This window comes from Saccostrea cucullata, unplaced genomic scaffold (assembly GCF_032062105.1).
Source record: "Saccostrea cucullata isolate Sc308-1 unplaced genomic scaffold, CSIRO_AGI_Scuc_v1 ctg3404, whole genome shotgun sequence".
Taxonomy (NCBI): Eukaryota; Metazoa; Mollusca; class Bivalvia; order Ostreida; family Ostreidae; genus Saccostrea; species Saccostrea cuccullata.
Genome location: NW_026925996.1, coordinates 71,604 through 91,441, shown reverse-complemented (window position 1 = coordinate 91,441; position 19,838 = coordinate 71,604). Strand labels below are relative to the sequence as shown.

General features: G+C 29.8%; 1 protein-coding gene across 4 annotated transcripts in view; it reads right to left on the bottom strand.

The window, feature by feature from the left end:
• Window positions 1-576: 576 nt before the first annotated feature.
• The window catches only part of LOC134270306 (fibroleukin-like), a 39,610-nt gene continuing 20,348 nt past the window's right edge, over window positions 577-19,838 (bottom strand). The window contains exons 1-6 of one of the 4 annotated variants that reach the window (XM_062752525.1): window positions 5,477-5,540; window positions 3,826-4,038; window positions 3,587-3,720; window positions 3,078-3,174; window positions 2,478-2,645; window positions 577-998 (exon numbers count right to left, since the gene is read on the bottom strand). In XM_062752525.1, coding sequence (XP_062608509.1) covers window positions 751-998; window positions 2,478-2,645; window positions 3,078-3,174; window positions 3,587-3,720; window positions 3,826-4,038; window positions 5,477-5,525 — 909 coding nt within the window. In that variant the 5' untranslated portion in view covers window positions 5,526-5,540 and the 3' untranslated portion in view covers window positions 577-750. Of the gene's footprint in view, window positions 1,002-2,477; window positions 2,646-3,077; window positions 3,175-3,586; window positions 3,721-3,825; window positions 4,039-5,241; window positions 5,339-5,476; window positions 5,541-19,838 lie in introns of those variants that run through there. The other 3 variants (XM_062752524.1, XM_062752527.1, XM_062752526.1) reach the window with 3 other exon arrangements.

Sequence of the window (19,838 nt, the reverse complement as noted above, 5' to 3'; positions counted from 1 at the left end):
AAACGTATATATCAATATAAAGTTAAGGATTCTGAAGGAAACTTTTAAATTTCAAACTGCTCAAAAAGAGCGCAAAATTTAATTTTTTCGTATGACGTTGTTCTGTCAAGGCCTTCAGCCTAAATATCATCAAATTAAATCATATAATCTTTTGTTCTCCCACTCATTGATTTGACGTTTAAATGCAGCTTTTTCTGCACACTTTATAAACACTTTATAAACACATTGCACCTGCTAATAAAGAAAAGTGTTTGTATATGAAAATAAATCTTAACATCTCTACACACGTTTATAAATTGCAACAGAATGAAATTCTAATTATCAACACACATGATAGAGTTATGGATACTACTTCTCACCCAGTCATATGACCTTTCACGGGGATCAGTTAAAATTCATGGAATGTAAAAAAAACATTTCTTTGTTGTTCATATACTTTATATCATTAGACTATTGATAATAAAACACTTATATAAAAACAAAACTTTTATTATGTAACAATACTTGAATGCAATTTTCTTGTTTTTAGGAATTAATGTTACATGTATAAAACTATTTTTAAACATAATGCATATTGGGATTTTTCATTAAATTCATTACACAAAATGATATAATATTTATAAATTTGTTATGTAATATAACATCTATACCAACATTTATGTCTAACAATAAAGTTTTCATCATCTATAATAGAAATATATAACTTTCCATATCATGCGTGAACAAGTATGGATATAAAGATATAAAAAGTCAGGTAGGTTTCAGCATCATGAGAGTCTCTTTTATCTGTGTACTATCAGTCACTGTAGGATACCATGGCCAGACCCAGGACCCCGGGGACCATTGACCGTTAAGGAAGGCTCGGTGACAATAGTTAAACCACCAGCCTCCTCTAGTGTTACTGAAACCAGCACAGTTACCTCTACTATACCCGTCGTTATCTCTGTCTGGGGTACTGAAGGACATCCCAGACAGATCATGGCCGCTATTCATGCCGTCTCCTGAAGTACAATATTATAACAATATAAATAGACACAACAGTCATCTCCAGTCACTCTGTCATTGTCTCTGTCCGGGGTAGAGAATGAAACCCCATACAGATTACCGTAAGAATAACCAGTGTCTAGCATAGCGTCTCCTATAAAATTATCAGAGAAAAATATAACATGAACACCTATTTCAGATTAGATCATTATTATTTACTAAACATTTAAAGCTTAAAGCATCTATAGTATTCAACAATAAAAACTTTTTTTGAATTACTTTAAATTGCATTGCTTTCAATTACAATAGATGAACACTGTTTTCATTTAATATTTAACGTTGTTTTTCTGTTGTCATTTGATTTCTTTTTTGACTGTATACGAACATGTTGATAAGTCTCAACAGAAATAAAAGACTGATTGATTGATTGATTGATTGATTGTAGTTTAGCGTCCCTCTCGAGAATTTTTCACTCATATGGTGACTATATCATTTGCCGGTTGAGAACTAGGAGTTTTGTTTTATAATACATGTTATTCACGGCAATTGAGCAGTTCGCTATGTTTTTTGTGCCAGCATCTACTACGACACTGGACTTGATTTATACGATCTCATCCGAAGGATCAGTCTGCCCGCCCTATATTGGGATTGGAACTCGCGACGTAAAGATTCCTTACTTCACGGCTCTAACCACTGCGCAACGCGGGTGACATCAACAAATTTAATTATTATTTCATGCGTGTGAAGCCTTTTTTTAAACATTGAAATTGGTAAGCCTATATACGTACATATAAAGAAGGGATATTCAAAATAATTATTTCATGAACCAATAAATTGATATAACATTAGAAAATAACGGTATGATTTTTTCCTTTTTTTGGAGGGGGGGGGGGTGCATCTCTTTAAGTTAACAGTACAGGAAACAATAGCTTTTCTTATTTATTTTATCAACACATTAATCATTAGAATTCTTCAAATTTGTGCGACTACAAGTTGATAAAATTTGTGTAGTTAACTTCTTTCTTTAGTGTTGTATACCTTTTGTTAAGTCTGCTATGTTTATCTTCAACACAAAAGCGGGATAATTAAGTCCTCGTTATCGAATGTAATAATTACATTTCCAATGCAAGTTGTTTTTTTTTAATTCAATAATCGTTTAACACCTTAATTGATTTTTCTGTATGAGTTATGTATCTGACAACATTACGTACAAGTATGCATGTAGTGTTATGACGTGGAAATGTTCAATCTTTTAGCAATTTATTACTGATTGGCTCATATAGTATGGACTCTTCATTTTCAATATACAAGGATAATTTTACTTTCAAAATATTGATATCAACGCATCCCCCTCCATTAATTACGTAACTCTAGGGTTGATTCTCACAGAAAGAATTGGTATTTGTCTATCTGTCACAAGAAATTAAACTCTTTCTCCCTCTCTCTCCATAATATAGGTCGTCATTCGTACATTCTTTTTTCCGTTTACCTACCCAGGGTCCCGGTAGCTGGTCCGCCAAGAAAAAGTCGGTAGTTGTTGGTTTCGTCAGCAACAGAGAACTGGTTGTATAATTCATAGAGCCTTGTCCCATTAGTCAGTGTGATAGATACGTAGAGGGAGGAGTTCCTTCTTTTAGTAAGTTGATGTATAACGTCATTTCCTTAAATATTTTATCGTCGTGTAATATATAAAGAATTAAAAAAGCAAAAAATATTTATTTCAAGTTGTCATATAATTCAACATATGATTATGAAGGTATGCAGAAATTTCTAATTTTGTAGTGCATGCAGCAATGAACATACATGTTTTGAAATCAAAGTAGGGAAATCGTTATATATTGTATTTTACATAAATTGTTATCAACTTCATTTTAAATGCTAAAAAATTAAATGCTAATTTAAACTGTTAATAATCAGAAGCATTATCATCCCCTAAAACAATATAAAATATTACACAGTTATAGAATGGGTACAATTACAATAGCAAATTGGTTCCCCGAGGGAGGGGAATATTTCTTCTGGAACCTAACCCTTTGGGGAGCTATAAATTTGCTATGTCCTCTGTAGTCATTCCATAACTGTATATAGTTTACCTATCCAGTAGGATCCGTTAGGATTCCCGAATCCCGTCTTGTAGTCTGTCCAGGTTCTGTCGAATGACACCGAACCACTCACACGTTTCTGGATAGCCTAAGGATTTATGATTTATGTCGGGTTTACTGAACGAAAGCGTGAAGTTAAATTTTTTAAAGTTATGATTTAAACACAAAAGATTCATATATAAGTCTTCTTTAAATATATTAATACCAACAACTATTTAAAGTTGAAAAAAAAACTTTGTTATCAAAATTATGATATATATTTTTTTTTCTACTTTGTAATTGATATATTTATTTCGGAATTGTATCATCCCCCTGTAAACAAGGCTTAAAATAAATCAATGTTAATTCAGCTAAAAAAATGATTGCAGTTTTAAAATCAAAGTTTAATTTATTAAAGAAATAGTAGTTTAAATTTATGGTTGAGCTAAAAGAGAGATTAGAGATGAGAGAGATTAGAGAGAGAGAAATTGAGGAGGGATAGAAGGATAGAGAGATCTTACTGTCCACCCTCCACCTTCTGTCATCATGTCACAGAAGACGCTGACCTTGCTGTTATTACCAAATGGATATATCTCATACACACCAGATTCTGTATTACCATGGATATAGAGGTTCTTACAATCTTTATATAACTCTGAAAGAAAAAAACAACAACATAAATACATGATATGGTAATAACCGTAATATACTCTGAGAGAGAGAGAGAGAGAGAGAGAGAGAGAGAGAGAGAGAAAGTTACCTGACTTGATGGTTTCCAGTATACTACTCTTCAAATCTTCGTGGATGTTAGTTTCATTTTTCTTAATCCGCGCGATTTCTTGTTTTAAGGAATCTATTTGTTTCGCGTTCTCCTGTCGTAAGTACTCAATCTTTTCGTTCAATATTTCAATCGTCTGATCATTACGGTCGCAGTAATTTTTGTCATCGGAATAAATTTGCTGACAACTAGCCGCACAAAAGAACAAATCTGAACCACGTACACGAAGATAGCCATCCAAACTCCTGGGTTTTACTTTATGTCTGAAAATAAGCTTCCCTAAAACAATCTGTAGTTTATATACCCTAAAATTGGGAAGTTAAAAGTTTCCCTAAAATATTACTCTACCGAAACACTTAACGTTCAGCAGCGAATTATATACGACAGTCAAGAAAAAAATAAAATATTCAGGATGCATGATCATAGGTCAAGTTCAGACTAATGCTGGTAGTGGATGGCATTATATACATTGTATATACCAGTTTTAAAACTTAAAATGGACATATTGTTTTTAACCACTACATCTTTAACAAACAGAAATAATATATAAATCAATATATACTGGACAAAAAAAGTTAAGGATCATCAAATTAAATATGTTTTACAATTACTGGATCATAGAAAACAGAATGCATTTTTAATTTAAGATCATATTTTATATTTCAAAAGTGAAAATTAAACATTAGATGTGATAAATTTGTTTGAACACACGATACAAATTGTTCATTAAGGTCACTTTAGAATTCAGCATCAGACCTGAAAATAAATTTTTTCCGAAAGTCAATATTACTTCACTAGAGCGATTGTTATTTTGTATGACCTCCCCGCAAGACCCTGCAGCGCAGAGAGCTGTTCAAAGCTAGCCTGAGGGATCTGTTACCATTCCTCCTGCAATGCTGTACTATGAGATCAATCATTATCGTCCAGAGAGAGATTATGCATGTAATACGTCAACCTATAGGATGAAGAATATCATTTCGGTATTTTAAACCTGTCAGGTTGCGTTCAATAATGTGCACATTGGTTTTGTAGTCAATACTTATGCCTGCCCAAATCATCATCAAACCTCCATTTACTCTGTATTGCTCAGAAATGATGTCAATCAGAATATCGCCACAATTGCTTCAATCAAGTCTTTATTCATCATGGAAGTCAAAACAAAGTTGATACTATATACACACACCAGATTATTGCCAAATTTTTGTGTTCTGTTACCCACTATTATTTCTGCGGCACGGATATAGAGTTCGGCAAGTCCTTACAATCTTTATACAACTCTGAAAGAAAAAACAACATAGAAACTTGACATGGTAATACCCGTAATATACTCTAAGAGAGAGAGAGAGAGAGAGAGAGAGAGAGAGAGAGAAGAAGGGAGAGAATGTGAGAGATTTTAACCTGACTTGATGGTTTCCAGTATATTCTTCAAATCCTCGTGGATGTTAGTTTCATTTTTCTTTAATTCCATCGTTTTCTTTTTTAAGGAATCTATCTGTTTCGCAAAACCCAGTTCACCTGTCGTAAGTATCAATCTTTTCATGTTTTTAATATTTTAATCGTTGATCATTCATGGGTATGAAAAAATCGTGTTTATTTTTTTTGCTATCGGAATAAATCTGCTGACAACTAGCCGTACAAACGAACAAGACGTACACGAAGATAGCTACATAAACTCCTGTCATGGTTTTACTTGCGCGCTGTCTGAAAATAAGCTTCCCTAAAACAATCCGTAGTTTTTATACCCTAAAATTGGGAAGTTAAAAGTTTCCCTAAAATATTACTCTACCGAAACACTTAAACGTTCAGCAGCGAATTTTATACGTCAGTCAAGAAAAAAATAAAATATTCAGGATGCATGATCATAGAGAGAAGTTCAGAAATGCTGGTAAATTTATGGATGGCATTATATACATTGTATATACCAGTTTTAAAACTTATTGGACATATTGTTTTTAACCATGAAAAGCAATACATCTTTAACAAACAGATATTTAGTTTTCAATAGATATATAAATCAAAATATACTGGACAAAAAAAGTTAAGGATCATCAAATTAAATATGTTTTACAATTACTGGATCATAGAAAACAGAATGCATTTTTAATTTAAGTATCAGATTTCATATTTAAAAAGTGAAAATTAAACATTAGATGTGATAAATTTGTTTGAACACACGATACGAACTGTTCATTAAGGTCACTTTAGAATTCGGCATGTTGGGGGTAGACCTGAAAATTAAATTTTTTCCGAAGAGTCAAATTTCTTCACTAGAGCGATTGCCAGTATTTTGTATGACCTCCCCGCAAAACCCTGCAGCGCAGACTCATGATGCCTGTCAGCCATCCAAGGCTAGCCTGAGGGATCTGTTACCATTCCTCCTGCAATGCTGTACTATGAGATCTATCATTATCGTCCATTAAGATGAAATCATCCCCGATTATGCATGTAATACGTCAACCTATAGATTGAAGAATATCATTTCGGTATTTTAAACCTGTCAGGTTGCGTTCAATAATGTGCAGATCGGTTTTGTAGTCAATACTTATGCCTGCCCAAATCATCATCGTTCAACTTACTTTTTTAACGCCACGTACTTTCTTGATTAATATTTCCCAAAACTCAGTAAACACGTGTGATTTAAGTATCGAATCATGTTCATGACATGTTTTTAAAACTACTTAAGCCTAGTTGTCCTATAAATTCATGGGTATGAAAAAATAATTTCTGTGTAAAAATATGATTCCTAACTTATTTTGCCCAGTATATAATATGTATAATGAGACTTTCAAATTTATTTATATTCTTTACATTAATCTGTTGAATGTACAATTATCACACGTTTAAAATTTCTAATACTTTCTCAATATTAGTTCTTCTTTAGAAATCAAAAGCGTTTTTTTTTAATTCCCAAAAGCAATTTGTGTATGAGGTTCACAAATAAATTACGTTGTGAATTGATAATTGATATTTATTCAAAAGGTATCAATGCCACTTTTTGTATAGAATACCAACCTCAACTCTATAAGGTATGGGATATATGGAGATAACGAATAGTATTGGAGCTTAAAAATCCATTAAACAAAACAAAAAGAGCAAGACAAACAAGGACCGGAAAAACATCAGCGATGGGACCAGGTACCATGAAGAAGTTAGAATCTCTATCCGCCTGGTCACATTAACGTTTGCTCCTTATTATTCAATAATCGACAATCGTTTCAAAAATAACATTTCAAACCCAGTCTCTCTCTCTCTTTCTCTTATATGTGTTTTTGAAACAGCAACTTAATTCAATTTATCTTAATAGAGCTTTTATCAAAAGAAAAGGTACAGACACTATTCTACGTCAATCAATTCTCTTTAGAGAACAAATCTATCTTTGCGTTGAGATTAATTTTCATAAGGTATTGGATATGAAAATTCTTTTTTTAATTTTTGATAGTTTTGAGAGGTGTTAAGTGTCCCAATTAATTTAAATTGCTTTATGACATCAAATGACGCAAAAATATGTCTATTAGGCATGTTTTATCTTATTGACAAGTGAAATTTTTATTTTAATATAAAAAGTGAAAGAAGATATTTTAAGTGAAAAAAATACAATGTACTTTACTTGCACGAATATCTAAATTACAATTCGTCTTGTTTATTTTTGAAGGGTTTGGATGCATGCTTGCATAAATGTTTGCAAAGTCTCTTATCGTTCTTATTGTTTTAAAAAGGCATTTTTTAAAAATACCATTGTCAAAGCATATTATATTTTCTGTTGAGTGTTTGGTCACACTATCGAAGATTTTATTTCAAAAACGAGATGCAAAGGTGACCATATTTCTTATAAATAGATTAGAAAGAGGAGAAAGTAAAAATTACAAGAAAAATATGTTGTTTAATATTTAATATTAAATTCTTTGCATTTAGTCCTGCAAAAAAAAAAAGAAAGAAATAGTTGTTAAATCTATTTTTGTTAAGTAATGGTTGTACTTTCAATTGTAATAATTATAAATAAGTAGCAGTAACGTAATATAGGATTTATATTGTTTAAAGGAATAAGGAAGAAATTCCATAACGAAAAAAAGAACAACTTCATTAATAGAAAAAAAAACAACTTAAAGGGATGGTTACTTCAAAACAGGGGTTACAGATGCTCAGAAAAAGACCTAAGAAATGTTAAAAATTAAAGCTTTAAATTAAAACGACAGAGAAAATTGCAAAAAAAAAAAAAAAAAAAAAAAATAGAGAAAAAAAGAAAAAATTTTCGTAGTCAATTGGCCAATATCTTCATTTTTTGCGTTAGTTTTTGCAGTCCCATCGTTGAAAAAATCCAATATAGATAAATACTAGTAGGAAAACAGAGGGTTGTAAACTGAGATAAATATGAAAAAAAAAACAGTGGGTTGTTAACTGAGATAGATATGAAAACAATGGGTTGTAAACTGAGATAAATATGAAAACAGTGGGTTGTAAACTGAGATTAATATGAAAACAGTGGGTTGTAAACTGAGATAAATATGAAAACAGTGCGATGTAAACTGAGATTAAAATAAAAACAGTGGGTTGTGAACTGAAATAAATATTTTGAACTGATATAATTATAAAAACAGTTGGTTGTAAACTGAGATATAAATGAAATTAGTGGGTTGTAAACTAAGATTAATATGAAACGAATGGATTGAAACTGAGATAAATATGATAACAGTGGGTTATAAAATGAGATCGATATGGAAACAGTGGGTTGTAAACTGAGATAAATATGAAATCATTGGTTGTTAAATAAATATGTAACAGGGGGTTGTAATCTGAGATAAATTTGAAAACATTGGGTTGTTTACTGACATAGATATAAAAACATTTGGTTATTATCTGAGAAAATTATGAAAACAGTGGGTTGTAAACTGAGATAAATATGAAAACAGTGGGTAATATAACTATGAAATTCAGTTGTTTGTGAACTGAAAAAAATGAAAAAACAGTGGGTTTTAAACTGAGATAAGAGACGAGTAAGGTCACATCCTAGAAGGGAACCCGGATGAATTGAACATGTTAGAACTAAGAAAAAATTTCATCAGGATTGAGAAATTCTAATCGTTTACTATATATAAATGATGAATTAAAATTATTTATATTAAATCTATAGGTCCGTTATGCAGTTTTTTTTTTCGTTTGATTTTGAATGAATCTTTCTTATTTAATTGGCTTGTATTTTTAAATAAAAAAAAAAAGCTTAAATTTACCAATAATTATTATAGTTCAAATAAAACGATTACCATGTCCAAGAAAAACAGAATCCAATTCCCTGAACCCCCCCCCCCCCCATTCACGTCAATTCTGAAGACGCACATACAATTTATGTCATAATAAATCACAAATGAAAAAAGTGAAAATGGTTGGTGATAACAGTTGATTATATTTTTGCTATGAACATCATCTTATACAATAGATAAGTAATAACACAGTACTAATAAAATTAATATTTTGTTAATTAAGGAGAATCGATATTAATACGTAGTTCTGAATTAAGGATATCCGATATCGAGATATTATTCTGAAATAATTTAATTTTACTTGTAACAAATTGGCTAAAAGATTTTATCCATTTTACATTACATAACTTGCCTACGTCACAATGAGTTACGTCAAAAAACCTATTTCTCCGCTTGAAGTTACATTTAAGATTTAATCAATGGGAAGTCTTATTCTTGGGAAAACATTGTCTCATTGTTTGCACTGAAATCAAATTATAAGGAATAATGCTTATTTTAACTTATTTTATACGGTATAACTAAACTTAGGTCAGTTTACGTTTTTTTTTTTATAAACCGCTTTGTATATGTGCATATAACAATACTTTTTTGTTATTGGTGTAACAAAGTAAACAAACGGGTGGGGGTTTCTCTATAATCGTAAGGAATACTTTTATACACGAGAATTAAATTTTTGCAAGCTCGTTGTCTCGGGTAATTACTCGAAAATTTAAGTATTGCGAAGTCATCGTGTCAAAGTCATTCTGATTTAAAGCATTTTCTAAGAAACTCCTATCGTAGAAGAGAACAAAGAAAAAAAATGAAAACAATCGGTTGTAAAATGAGACAAGTGAAAAAGAATTTAACTTATACCAGGAAAAGACACCAGAGTCTGACTCATCTGTACAGTTTCCTACAAGGATATTTACTTGAAAGAAGACGTTGATGTAAATCTAACAACCAAGCGCTATGATAATCATGATGAATTAAACTTTTCTAGTGTCATCTTCCCTTTCTTATGCAGCAATATACAATATTTTTGTTTTTAGCTTTAAAGAGCAATATTCTATGTTCAACTGTTAGCAATTTAGCAAGGATGTATGTACAGACCCTAAACCGTGCTACTACACCTCAGAAACGAACCGTACCGTTCCGTGCAGAAAGCGTACCGTACCGTGCACAAAGCGTACCGTAAGCGTACCGTTCCGTGCACAAAAATTATTTATATTAAATACCGTCCACAAAGAGTACCGTTACGTGCATGAAACGAACCGTACCGTTCTTTGGTTTATGTCCACGCCCCCAATGATTTTTGAATCTTATAATGACCAATTCATTTTGGTTTATTTAATACGGCGTTGTATATTTAAATTGTTTAAAACACCATTACATGTATCAATATATGCGTCTGGATTTATGTAAAAATAATAAACTACTCAGAACAAATACAATGCAAAACAAAGACAAAATGTGAGACGATTGGTATTTGCTAATTAAAAACTGGTTGTGTTTGTGGTCAAACAGAATTTTTCCCGCAGAACACGTACAATTGGACCTCGAACAATGTTTCTTTGAAGTCTCATTTTCATACTACAAGTTTTAGCAAATTAAATCATTTTTTTTGTTGAAATATTATCTGTATTTAAATATTCGTAATTTTACAATACAGATATTTAAACTAATTTTATAAGATCACAAATTCAAAAATTGTGCTCGTGCCCGAAAATGGTAAAATATGTACATTAATATTTTTGTATTTGACATAAAAAAAATTCAATACAATAATAAGTAAGATAAACACATGAATTAATTCTATTTTTGATTAATATATTTGTCATAAATTATTAATTTAATTTTTTTCGGATACAAGATCGTTTTTGTATGCATAAATACGTAGTACATATCAGATGCGTGATTTTACTTATGAATTATTTTGTAAGAATTTTAAAACATATATAAACTGTCATTAAGAAAGATCGTATTATTCTCAATTAATTTAATTTTACTTACTTAACAATTTGATTGCTTAAAGATTTTATCCATTTTACATTACATAACTTGCCTAAAATCACAATGAGTTACGTTGCAAAAAACTAACTATTTCTCATTCGCTTGAAGTTACATTTAAAAAAAGCAGATTTAATCAAATGGGAAGTCTTATTCTTAGGAAAACATTGTCTCATTGTTTGCACTGAAATCAAATTATTTTTATAAGTGTCTGAAGGAATAAAAAAAAATGCTTATTTCAACTTATTTATATTTACGTATAACAAAAAGAAAATTATAATTCAATTCAGGGACAGCGCTTATTTATTTTTGTCTGAAAAGGGGGAAGTAAATTTGTAATCAGTGTTGTGGTGAAACCTGTTTTGCTGGATTTTTTTTATGTGGTCAGAAACCGCTTTGTTAAACATATGTGCGTATAACAATACTTTTTTGTTATTGGTGTAACATGCGGCAGCATGCAGGTACAAACGTTAATTGCACAACGGGTAAATGGGTTGATTAAATAGCATTAGACTCATTAATTGTGACTCTCTAAATAAAACGTAGAATGAGAATATTTTTTTGTTTTATACACAAAGAATTAAATCTCTCTTCTCTCTCTCTCGTTGTCTCGGGTAATTACTTAATAAAATAAATAAAAACTTTAAAAATAATTACTTAATACACTTTAAGGATCTTGAAAACATAAATACTTGTCATCGTGTATTAAGTGTGTCTTGTGATTTTTGTAAGCATTTTCTCTTCTGAAGAAACTCCTATCTAATTAGAAGAGAACAGGAATAGTCAAAAAAAATCAAAACAATAATTGTATATGTAAAATGTAAAGACAAGTATATAAAATATATTAAAATTATACAACATTTTAAAAGAAAATATTTCATTTTTTTTTCCTTTTTTAAATGAAGTCAGCATACTAAAAATTAAATACATATTTACTTCTGTATATATTACAAGGATATTTAAACACATTGAAAGAATCACGTTGATGTAAATTAATTCCTTAATAGCTGAACATAAATATATACATGATGAAATTAAACTTTTCTAAGTGTCATCTTCCCTTTCTTATGCAGCAATATACAATATTTTTGTTTTTAGCTTTAAAGAGCAATATTCTTCCGTGCATGTTCAACTGTTAGCAATTTAGCAAGGATGTATGTATATTCTATGTAAAACTGATAGCAATTTAGCGAGAATGTATATATATTTACATCCACTGAATATTTTCTCCTTTATTTCTTTAGAAAACCCATTGCGTTAATCACTGCATGAACGACAATTGGCATGTTGCCGGTACAGATTTTTTCATCAGTGGCTGTTCAATCAATGAAACGTATAAAGACGTTCTCATCATTAATACAATAATTAATCTTTTTAATCCTACATTAAATGATTATTTTAACAGATATAAATATAAACAATAAAATGTCTTTCTTCGTTAGTTATTACTGGAATTAATGGAAGCAGCTATTGCAGAAAACAATTACATAACCCGCTTAAATTTACGCTCTATTTCATTTACTTTTTAAACGTAAATTATATGTTTTCTTTTGTAATTTGTTTGTCATATCTAGTATTTTGACAGTTTATAGAAAAATCTATAAAAAAGTATGTGACCAAAATTGTAAATAAATCTTTTGATTTAGACAGGAGTATTTGCGTAGTTGAAACGCAGCACAGTTAAGGTTACAGAAAGGAGGCGGAACCTAATTTGTACGGGAAAACTTGACTATGACATCAATCACAATATACGTCATACAACATTTCTTTAAAATACCAGAAAATGAGTTTATCTGCTAATTTAACTAGTAAGAAATCATCAAACTACATAAAAACTTACTACAGCGTGTTGTTTCGTCGTTAGTTAAATCCCACATAACAAGTTATAAACAAGTCACTGATCGCAATACACTTGTCAATATGACGTCATTTCTTACAACGTGACGTAGTTTGTATGCAGTGAAAGACAGATAGAGTAATATTTTCTCAACAAAATATGTATTCTCTTATTAAATAAAATATTGTTAACATATTTTCTATGGGCCAATAACTTTAATTTAATGTCTTCTTCACTATTTTATTAATATATTTTCTGTACATTACGTAATATTTAATTGACACTGCCGTATAATTGTATGCAAGTACATGGGAGGGTAATGTGGCGGGTCTTAATAAATCGAACTAGTGCAAGGACATACACTCTATGGATCAAAGTAAGCTTTTACATTTCAACTAAAGAACCATTAAGGTATCTGAAAAGTGCTGCGATCCTGATGAAATCTTAAAAACAATTTTTTTTATCAATATTTGATGCCGCTGACCAGCAAAAAATATTGCATTCGGTCATACAAGTATAATTTTAGCAATGAAATTGTAGAATTTAGACAGGATCGCAGCACTTTTTATAAACTACAGTGCGTGTTAAAAATATTTATATACTAAACTTTGAAATTTAACTTGGTTATGCCCTTTCACTAGTGATATTTATATGTAACATCAATACTTCAAGTTAATATGCCAAAATCGCGTGACTGCCGCATCACGTGACTAGTCTAAATATAAAATATAATCGTCCTCGATATGTAGTTATTAATCATAATTACAATTATCCGATATAAATGATTTACTAAAAATAATCGCCATCCCGATTACGAACACATTTTTAAATACAAAGTTTAGTCGATATTTCCATTGCGCACCTTAACTGTATTGCGAACAGGCTTAATCTAGCGATATGGTGAACCGGCGGGGACAATATGTACAATATGATGGACCGTGGGTGAAGTTCGGACGTGGTGTTAAAATATTCAATGATAACCATGATTGAACTTTTGGCCATTTTGATGTTCATTGTACATTTGTAGATAGATCAATTGTTAACATTTTATCAATCCTGTTGTTTCTTGGTAAACAGAAAGTCTTCCAAAATATTATTTGTTTTCGTTATTAAAGACAAATTTAAAGAATCTATCACACCTTGAGTTCAGTTTTCACATTATCAATCGCGTTTGAAAACTACAGTTCCTAAATATATCAGATAAGTATTATTTTTCAAACAAATTAGAACTACGAGGGTTATCCCAAAAAGACGTAGACATGGAAAACATTTTTGTTTCTCTTTGCTACATTTAATTTCCCGCAAAAAGTAACATTTTATGATCATGCATTTCAAATGATATAATGATATCATCTTTAATGAAAAAATTATGAAAAAATAAAGAAAACATGTAAGTGTGCATTGGCACTTGCAAGCAAACATAATTTAGACCCCTTATAACTTGTATGTCGTCATTATTTCTTTTTTCAGCTTCACACACATCTGTTAATATTCCATATTTATTTTAAGTGAAAGACCACTCTTGAATAAGGGACTTATTTGAATATACTATGATCCGTTTCTTGTAATTGTTTGTTGTTTTAAAAGCAGTTTCAAATTTCATTGGAACTTCAGTCGAAAGAACGTCTTATACTATAGGCGGCAGAAAAAGCAGACTGTTTGACGTCGTTCGTGGCACAGATTGTTCCCCGTCGTCTGCGTTTAACAAAAGTACTCTACTTCATACATGCTGAAACTACTTTCGGTATAAATGTTAATGAATTTCATGCCATTTAAAAATATCTACTCTATTAAAATGTAGTGTGTAATGTCATTTATGTACTCTTTTTTCCCGTCTTTGATGTATCTAAACCTTATCCAAAACAATTTGTTACTTCTCCGTGCGCCGGTTACGCGTTTGACGACGTCTTTTTCATCAAACTCTATTCCAACAACACTTTGGAAATCATAACACCAATCTTCTGTTTCTGATGCTGTTTATATGAAATTTTGACATATTATTCAGATCTTGATTTGAATTTCACTGATCTAGGTTTCACTGATTTAAATTTGTGTTCAATGTTTCACGCAGTACTAAAGAAACAAAGGCAAATGTAATACTGCATAAGTGGACATTTTAGCGAGACGCAAATTTAGCGATTTCTACTTAAAATCTGGTATTTTATTTTTAGCTAGAAGTAATTTTAACAATTTTAAAATGCTAATTTAAGAAGTTATTTACAAATAATACGCAATTAATTTTTAGCGATATTCAATTTTAGCGATGTCAGAAACTTCGCTAATAATGCAAAAATTATATACTCGCTAAAATACTACTTATAAGGTAGTTATATTATTAAAACATTCCGAATTTTGTAAATATGAAAGTTATCTATTAAAGAATTCACAATGTTAAAATAAAATTGAATATATTATGCCTATGCAAAATTTGGTTAGTTTTTGGTGCATGTTTAAAAAGTTATAAACATTGTCTATGACTTTTTTGGTCAACCCTCGCATGTAAGCGTTCATAAGCTTCTAGTTTTAGTAGAGATTTGAGTCAAAAATCCGTAAAAAGTTTTCTTCTCTCTCTTAATTTACGATAAACAATTTATAAAAACATTACATTTATAAAGCCTCTATCATCAGAAGACTACTTTTCTCGATAACAGTACTGTGGTGATTCATTAAGTACATCACTTGAAACACATACATGGTTTCTGTATTCTAAACTTCATTGTCTGTATTAAATCGGAGACAAGACATAATTACCCCCCACCAGACACAGACCTTTTCATTTTGAGGGCCTTCTTAATATCATAATCATTTCGAATTCTTGTGTGAAAAATAAGCATAATAAACATAATAAAAACAGGCAGATTCCAACACTTCTTTTTCTCTCTTTCATCAGAATTCTAAGGATATCAGAGAAACGCCAAAAATATTATGTACCGTATAAAGTGAGGTTATATCAAAATATAAATGCATAGCTTCCAGAATCATCTGTATTAGCAGAAGGACTAAAACAGTAGTCTGAGGGAGATAGTAAAACCCTGACCTACTAAAGACCTGGCTGACCTGACCAACATAAATTTCATCATATCATATTTTTTAGGATATTTTCTTGATAATAATATGAAACTAAGTTATATAATTATTTATATTTACATTTTTACCAAATTTATTGTTATTTATCTATTCATTTCGTAGAAATGTAATGACCTGACCAAATATGAATTGACCTGACCAAAACCAAAATCATCAACAAAAGTTATATTTTTTAAATATCTGTTATGTTTTAAAAAAAAATTCTTCATTATAATGGTTAATAACTTAGATAAAATGGTTTAGAAACATTTTTTTTACCTCAATTGTTTGAATTTAGTTTATATCATAGAATTCTAATGACCTGACCTAATATGAAATGATCTGACCAAAATGAAATGACCTGACCGATCAATGAAAAATCATTGATAGTAGCTATCTTTTTTCAGATATTCGATACATTTTAGAAAATATTCTTCATTATGATGTTTAATACTTTTGGTAAAATTTAAATGCTTTTAGAAACAGTTTTACAAATGTTATCAGTATATCGATCATCATGATCATGAAATTTTAATTTAATGACCAGCTAACCATATATAACTAAAGAAATGACCTGACCAAATATGAAATGAACTGACCAAATACAAATCATTAATGATAGCTATCTTCTTCTGAATATTAGATACAGTATAGAAGATATTTTTCATTGGAATATTTCATATTTGAGATAAAAATGCTTTTAAAAACAGAAATATTTAATTGATAAATCATAATTAAAAGTATGTCTATGACACAAAATATAAAATTATGATTAATCTAATATGTTATAGCATTTATAAAATATAAATGATCTTACAAAAATTGTATATTGAGACCTGACTGTCTATATCGCTACTATAAACCTGACCAACCATATGATTGTCTTGATGTGAATGACCTCATTGACCTGACTGACCATTTCTACCAAAGACCTCGCCTATCATTTCTATACTAAAGACCTGACCAACCATGTCTATACTTCAGACTCGACCGATTATTTCTACTAAACAGCTAAAGGCTCAACTATTTTTTAAAATAGCTTTATATTTTTCTCTAAACTAAAAGCGTAAATTGTTATCACCTGAAATGAACTTAGTCTTTTTTATAGAGGTGTTAAAACCAATTTTCCTGAATTAACGTAGATTTACTGTTTGATGTCCTGACTGATCATGTTTCATATTTGAATCAGTACATTTATGATAAGATATTTAAAAGGTTATATTAATAAAAATGTATAAATTTATAATTATATTTTAAATTCTAGTCTATAAAGCATGGCCTGAACGGCGGTAAGTCCTGACCAGTTTAACAAGAATCTTTAAATATTGAATATTTAACAAAGATCTTGATCTGACTGATGTAACAAACTAGCCTAAGGAAAAAATTCATTAGCTTAACCAGTTGTGCCGAAATTTATTGATTGATTATTTTTTATTGGGGGCAACATAAAGACCTGATCAATGTAGATAATGTGATTTGAAAAGCCACATGGCTTGAGGAAAAAATAAGCAAAGTTATTAATTAAATCAAACAGATAAAACAGAATAAAAAAATAAAACTTGACTAAGTTTATAAAGAAATTGTGGATTTAAACAAGTCTTCATTGTTAAAAGTGTTAAATGTATACATGTTAAACAATTATCATGATTATAGATCAAGCTTTTAAAAAGCTTATTAAAATAAAAATTTCATGATCAGAGATCTATATAATAGTAGATTAAAGAATATTGATTTAAAAAATTGATCTTAAAAAAAATCATATCTTTGTTTAACTAAAAAAAAAATCATAAGATGTTCAGATCAGAAATCCATCATTAGACATACTTTTACGAAAAAAATATATATATTTCGAAAGATAATTGAATTTTAATGACCCTATTTTAATCAGTATAATGAAGTTTAATGTTAACTGGTATTATACAAGCAGTATACACAAGGGATATTAAAAGGTAATGGTTAAACAAACAACATAAGTCAGTGCCCCTTTTGACACTTCTATCACAGTAACATTGGAATCAACAATGTAATCAGGAAACAGTAGTTAATCCATTTCAATTTAAGAAAAAAACAGATTTTTGCATGGATATTATATTTAAATGTAATTGAATTAAAATAAAATACCCAAGAATTGTTAGAGAAAGAAGGATTAAATTAAAATACATTTACCATAGAAATATTAAAATCTAACAATTTCAAGTTTATCATTTTTAAACTGAATTTTGAAAAAAAAAAAAATATTATTTTTGTTTCTTTCAGAAATTATAAAAAAAACATTAATACACAGGTATCACGGACTATTACATGTAACATGTTTAAATTAAATAATCATTTTTTTATAATTAATACGTTTGTCTGCACAAGTGTTACAAGTACAGTTGTATCCAATTAATCTTTAGATGTGATAGATTTAATCTTAATAATCAAATATTTAAAACATTGGAACATGTGAACAAAAATGAACATAATGTTTACAAGTAAAGTCTAGTATATAAAATACATGTATCTAAATATTAAATACATGTAGCTGCTTTAATTATATTATATTATACATATACTGAATCTTTTACTAAAAAACCTCGATTATTGCACCCATAAATGCAAAACTAAAATTTAAATATATATTATTTGAATAAAGTTTTAGTGTCAGGTCTTCAGTACATGTATATGGTTGGACAGATCTTCGCAGGTAGGTTAAGGTTACAACCAAAAATTCTACTTGCCCATATGATATGACGTCATAGTAAGCTGAATGACGTGAAGTTTAGAGATAACAATTTCTTATAATCGATATCTAAGATTGATTTGAGGTCGTAAAAATTAATCAAAATATGCAGAGGCATAATGCAAACAAAATTTTGTCGTTTCTGGGTCTCTGAAGTTATCACAGGGGTTAAATACCAAACCCGTGACGTCATAACTGTTGATCATGCAGTAGCAGAGTGAAAGTAAAACGTAACGAGAATTCATGTAAACAAACACAAGAAATCGGAGTTTGAATATATCATGTGTGATTCATGTGGGAATAAAGCTTATGAATAAGGTATGGTAATATACTTCAACAATTTCTTTGTAAAATTAAAGCTGGGAGGGTGTTAACTTGCCGATCAGCCTTTCCTCTGTCGTTCGTAACAAATAATATGCAAAAGTTCAACACTACGCCGCACACTTTGAAACTTAATTTTTGTTTCTATCTAAAGTTCTTATTCTTTTGTTTTTGGAAAGTGCTGCTAGAATCGTATGGTTTACGGGAATTAATGCATTTTTTTCAATGTTACATGTATGAACAAAATGTAAAACTTTTGGGAAGGTTTCGTCAGAAAGTGCTAAATAATTATTTCTGTAATAGGACAGTAGGATTCTAGCAGCATTTTTCATGGTACAGAGATGTTTTTACATAATTATTATTACAAATTGAAATTAATTATACCCGGGGTAGTGTTGAACTTTTCACTTTTTAATTAAGGCATATTTTCTAATTATAGACGTCACGTGGTGACGTCGTGGTGATGTGCTTCATGTAGTATAAGTCCTATTGAAGTGTATAGAATGCATAATTATAACAAAAGTTTTATGCTTGACTTTTCCGATGTTTTAGTGATACATAATTATAAAAAAGTCGTAATTCGCCGAATTCAGGTCATTCATATAGACACATGGTTGGTCGGGTCTTTAGTAGGTAGAGTCGGTCCCTTCTTAAGTATTGGACATGGCCATGCAGTCAGGTCATTAAAATATATTGTTTATGTCATCAATATTTTTTCAAATGATTAAAAAAAGATTTAATATAATTTTTCAATTGTATGAGCAATAAATTCTTGAAATTATAGTTTGTGAAAATTCACAGATTTATA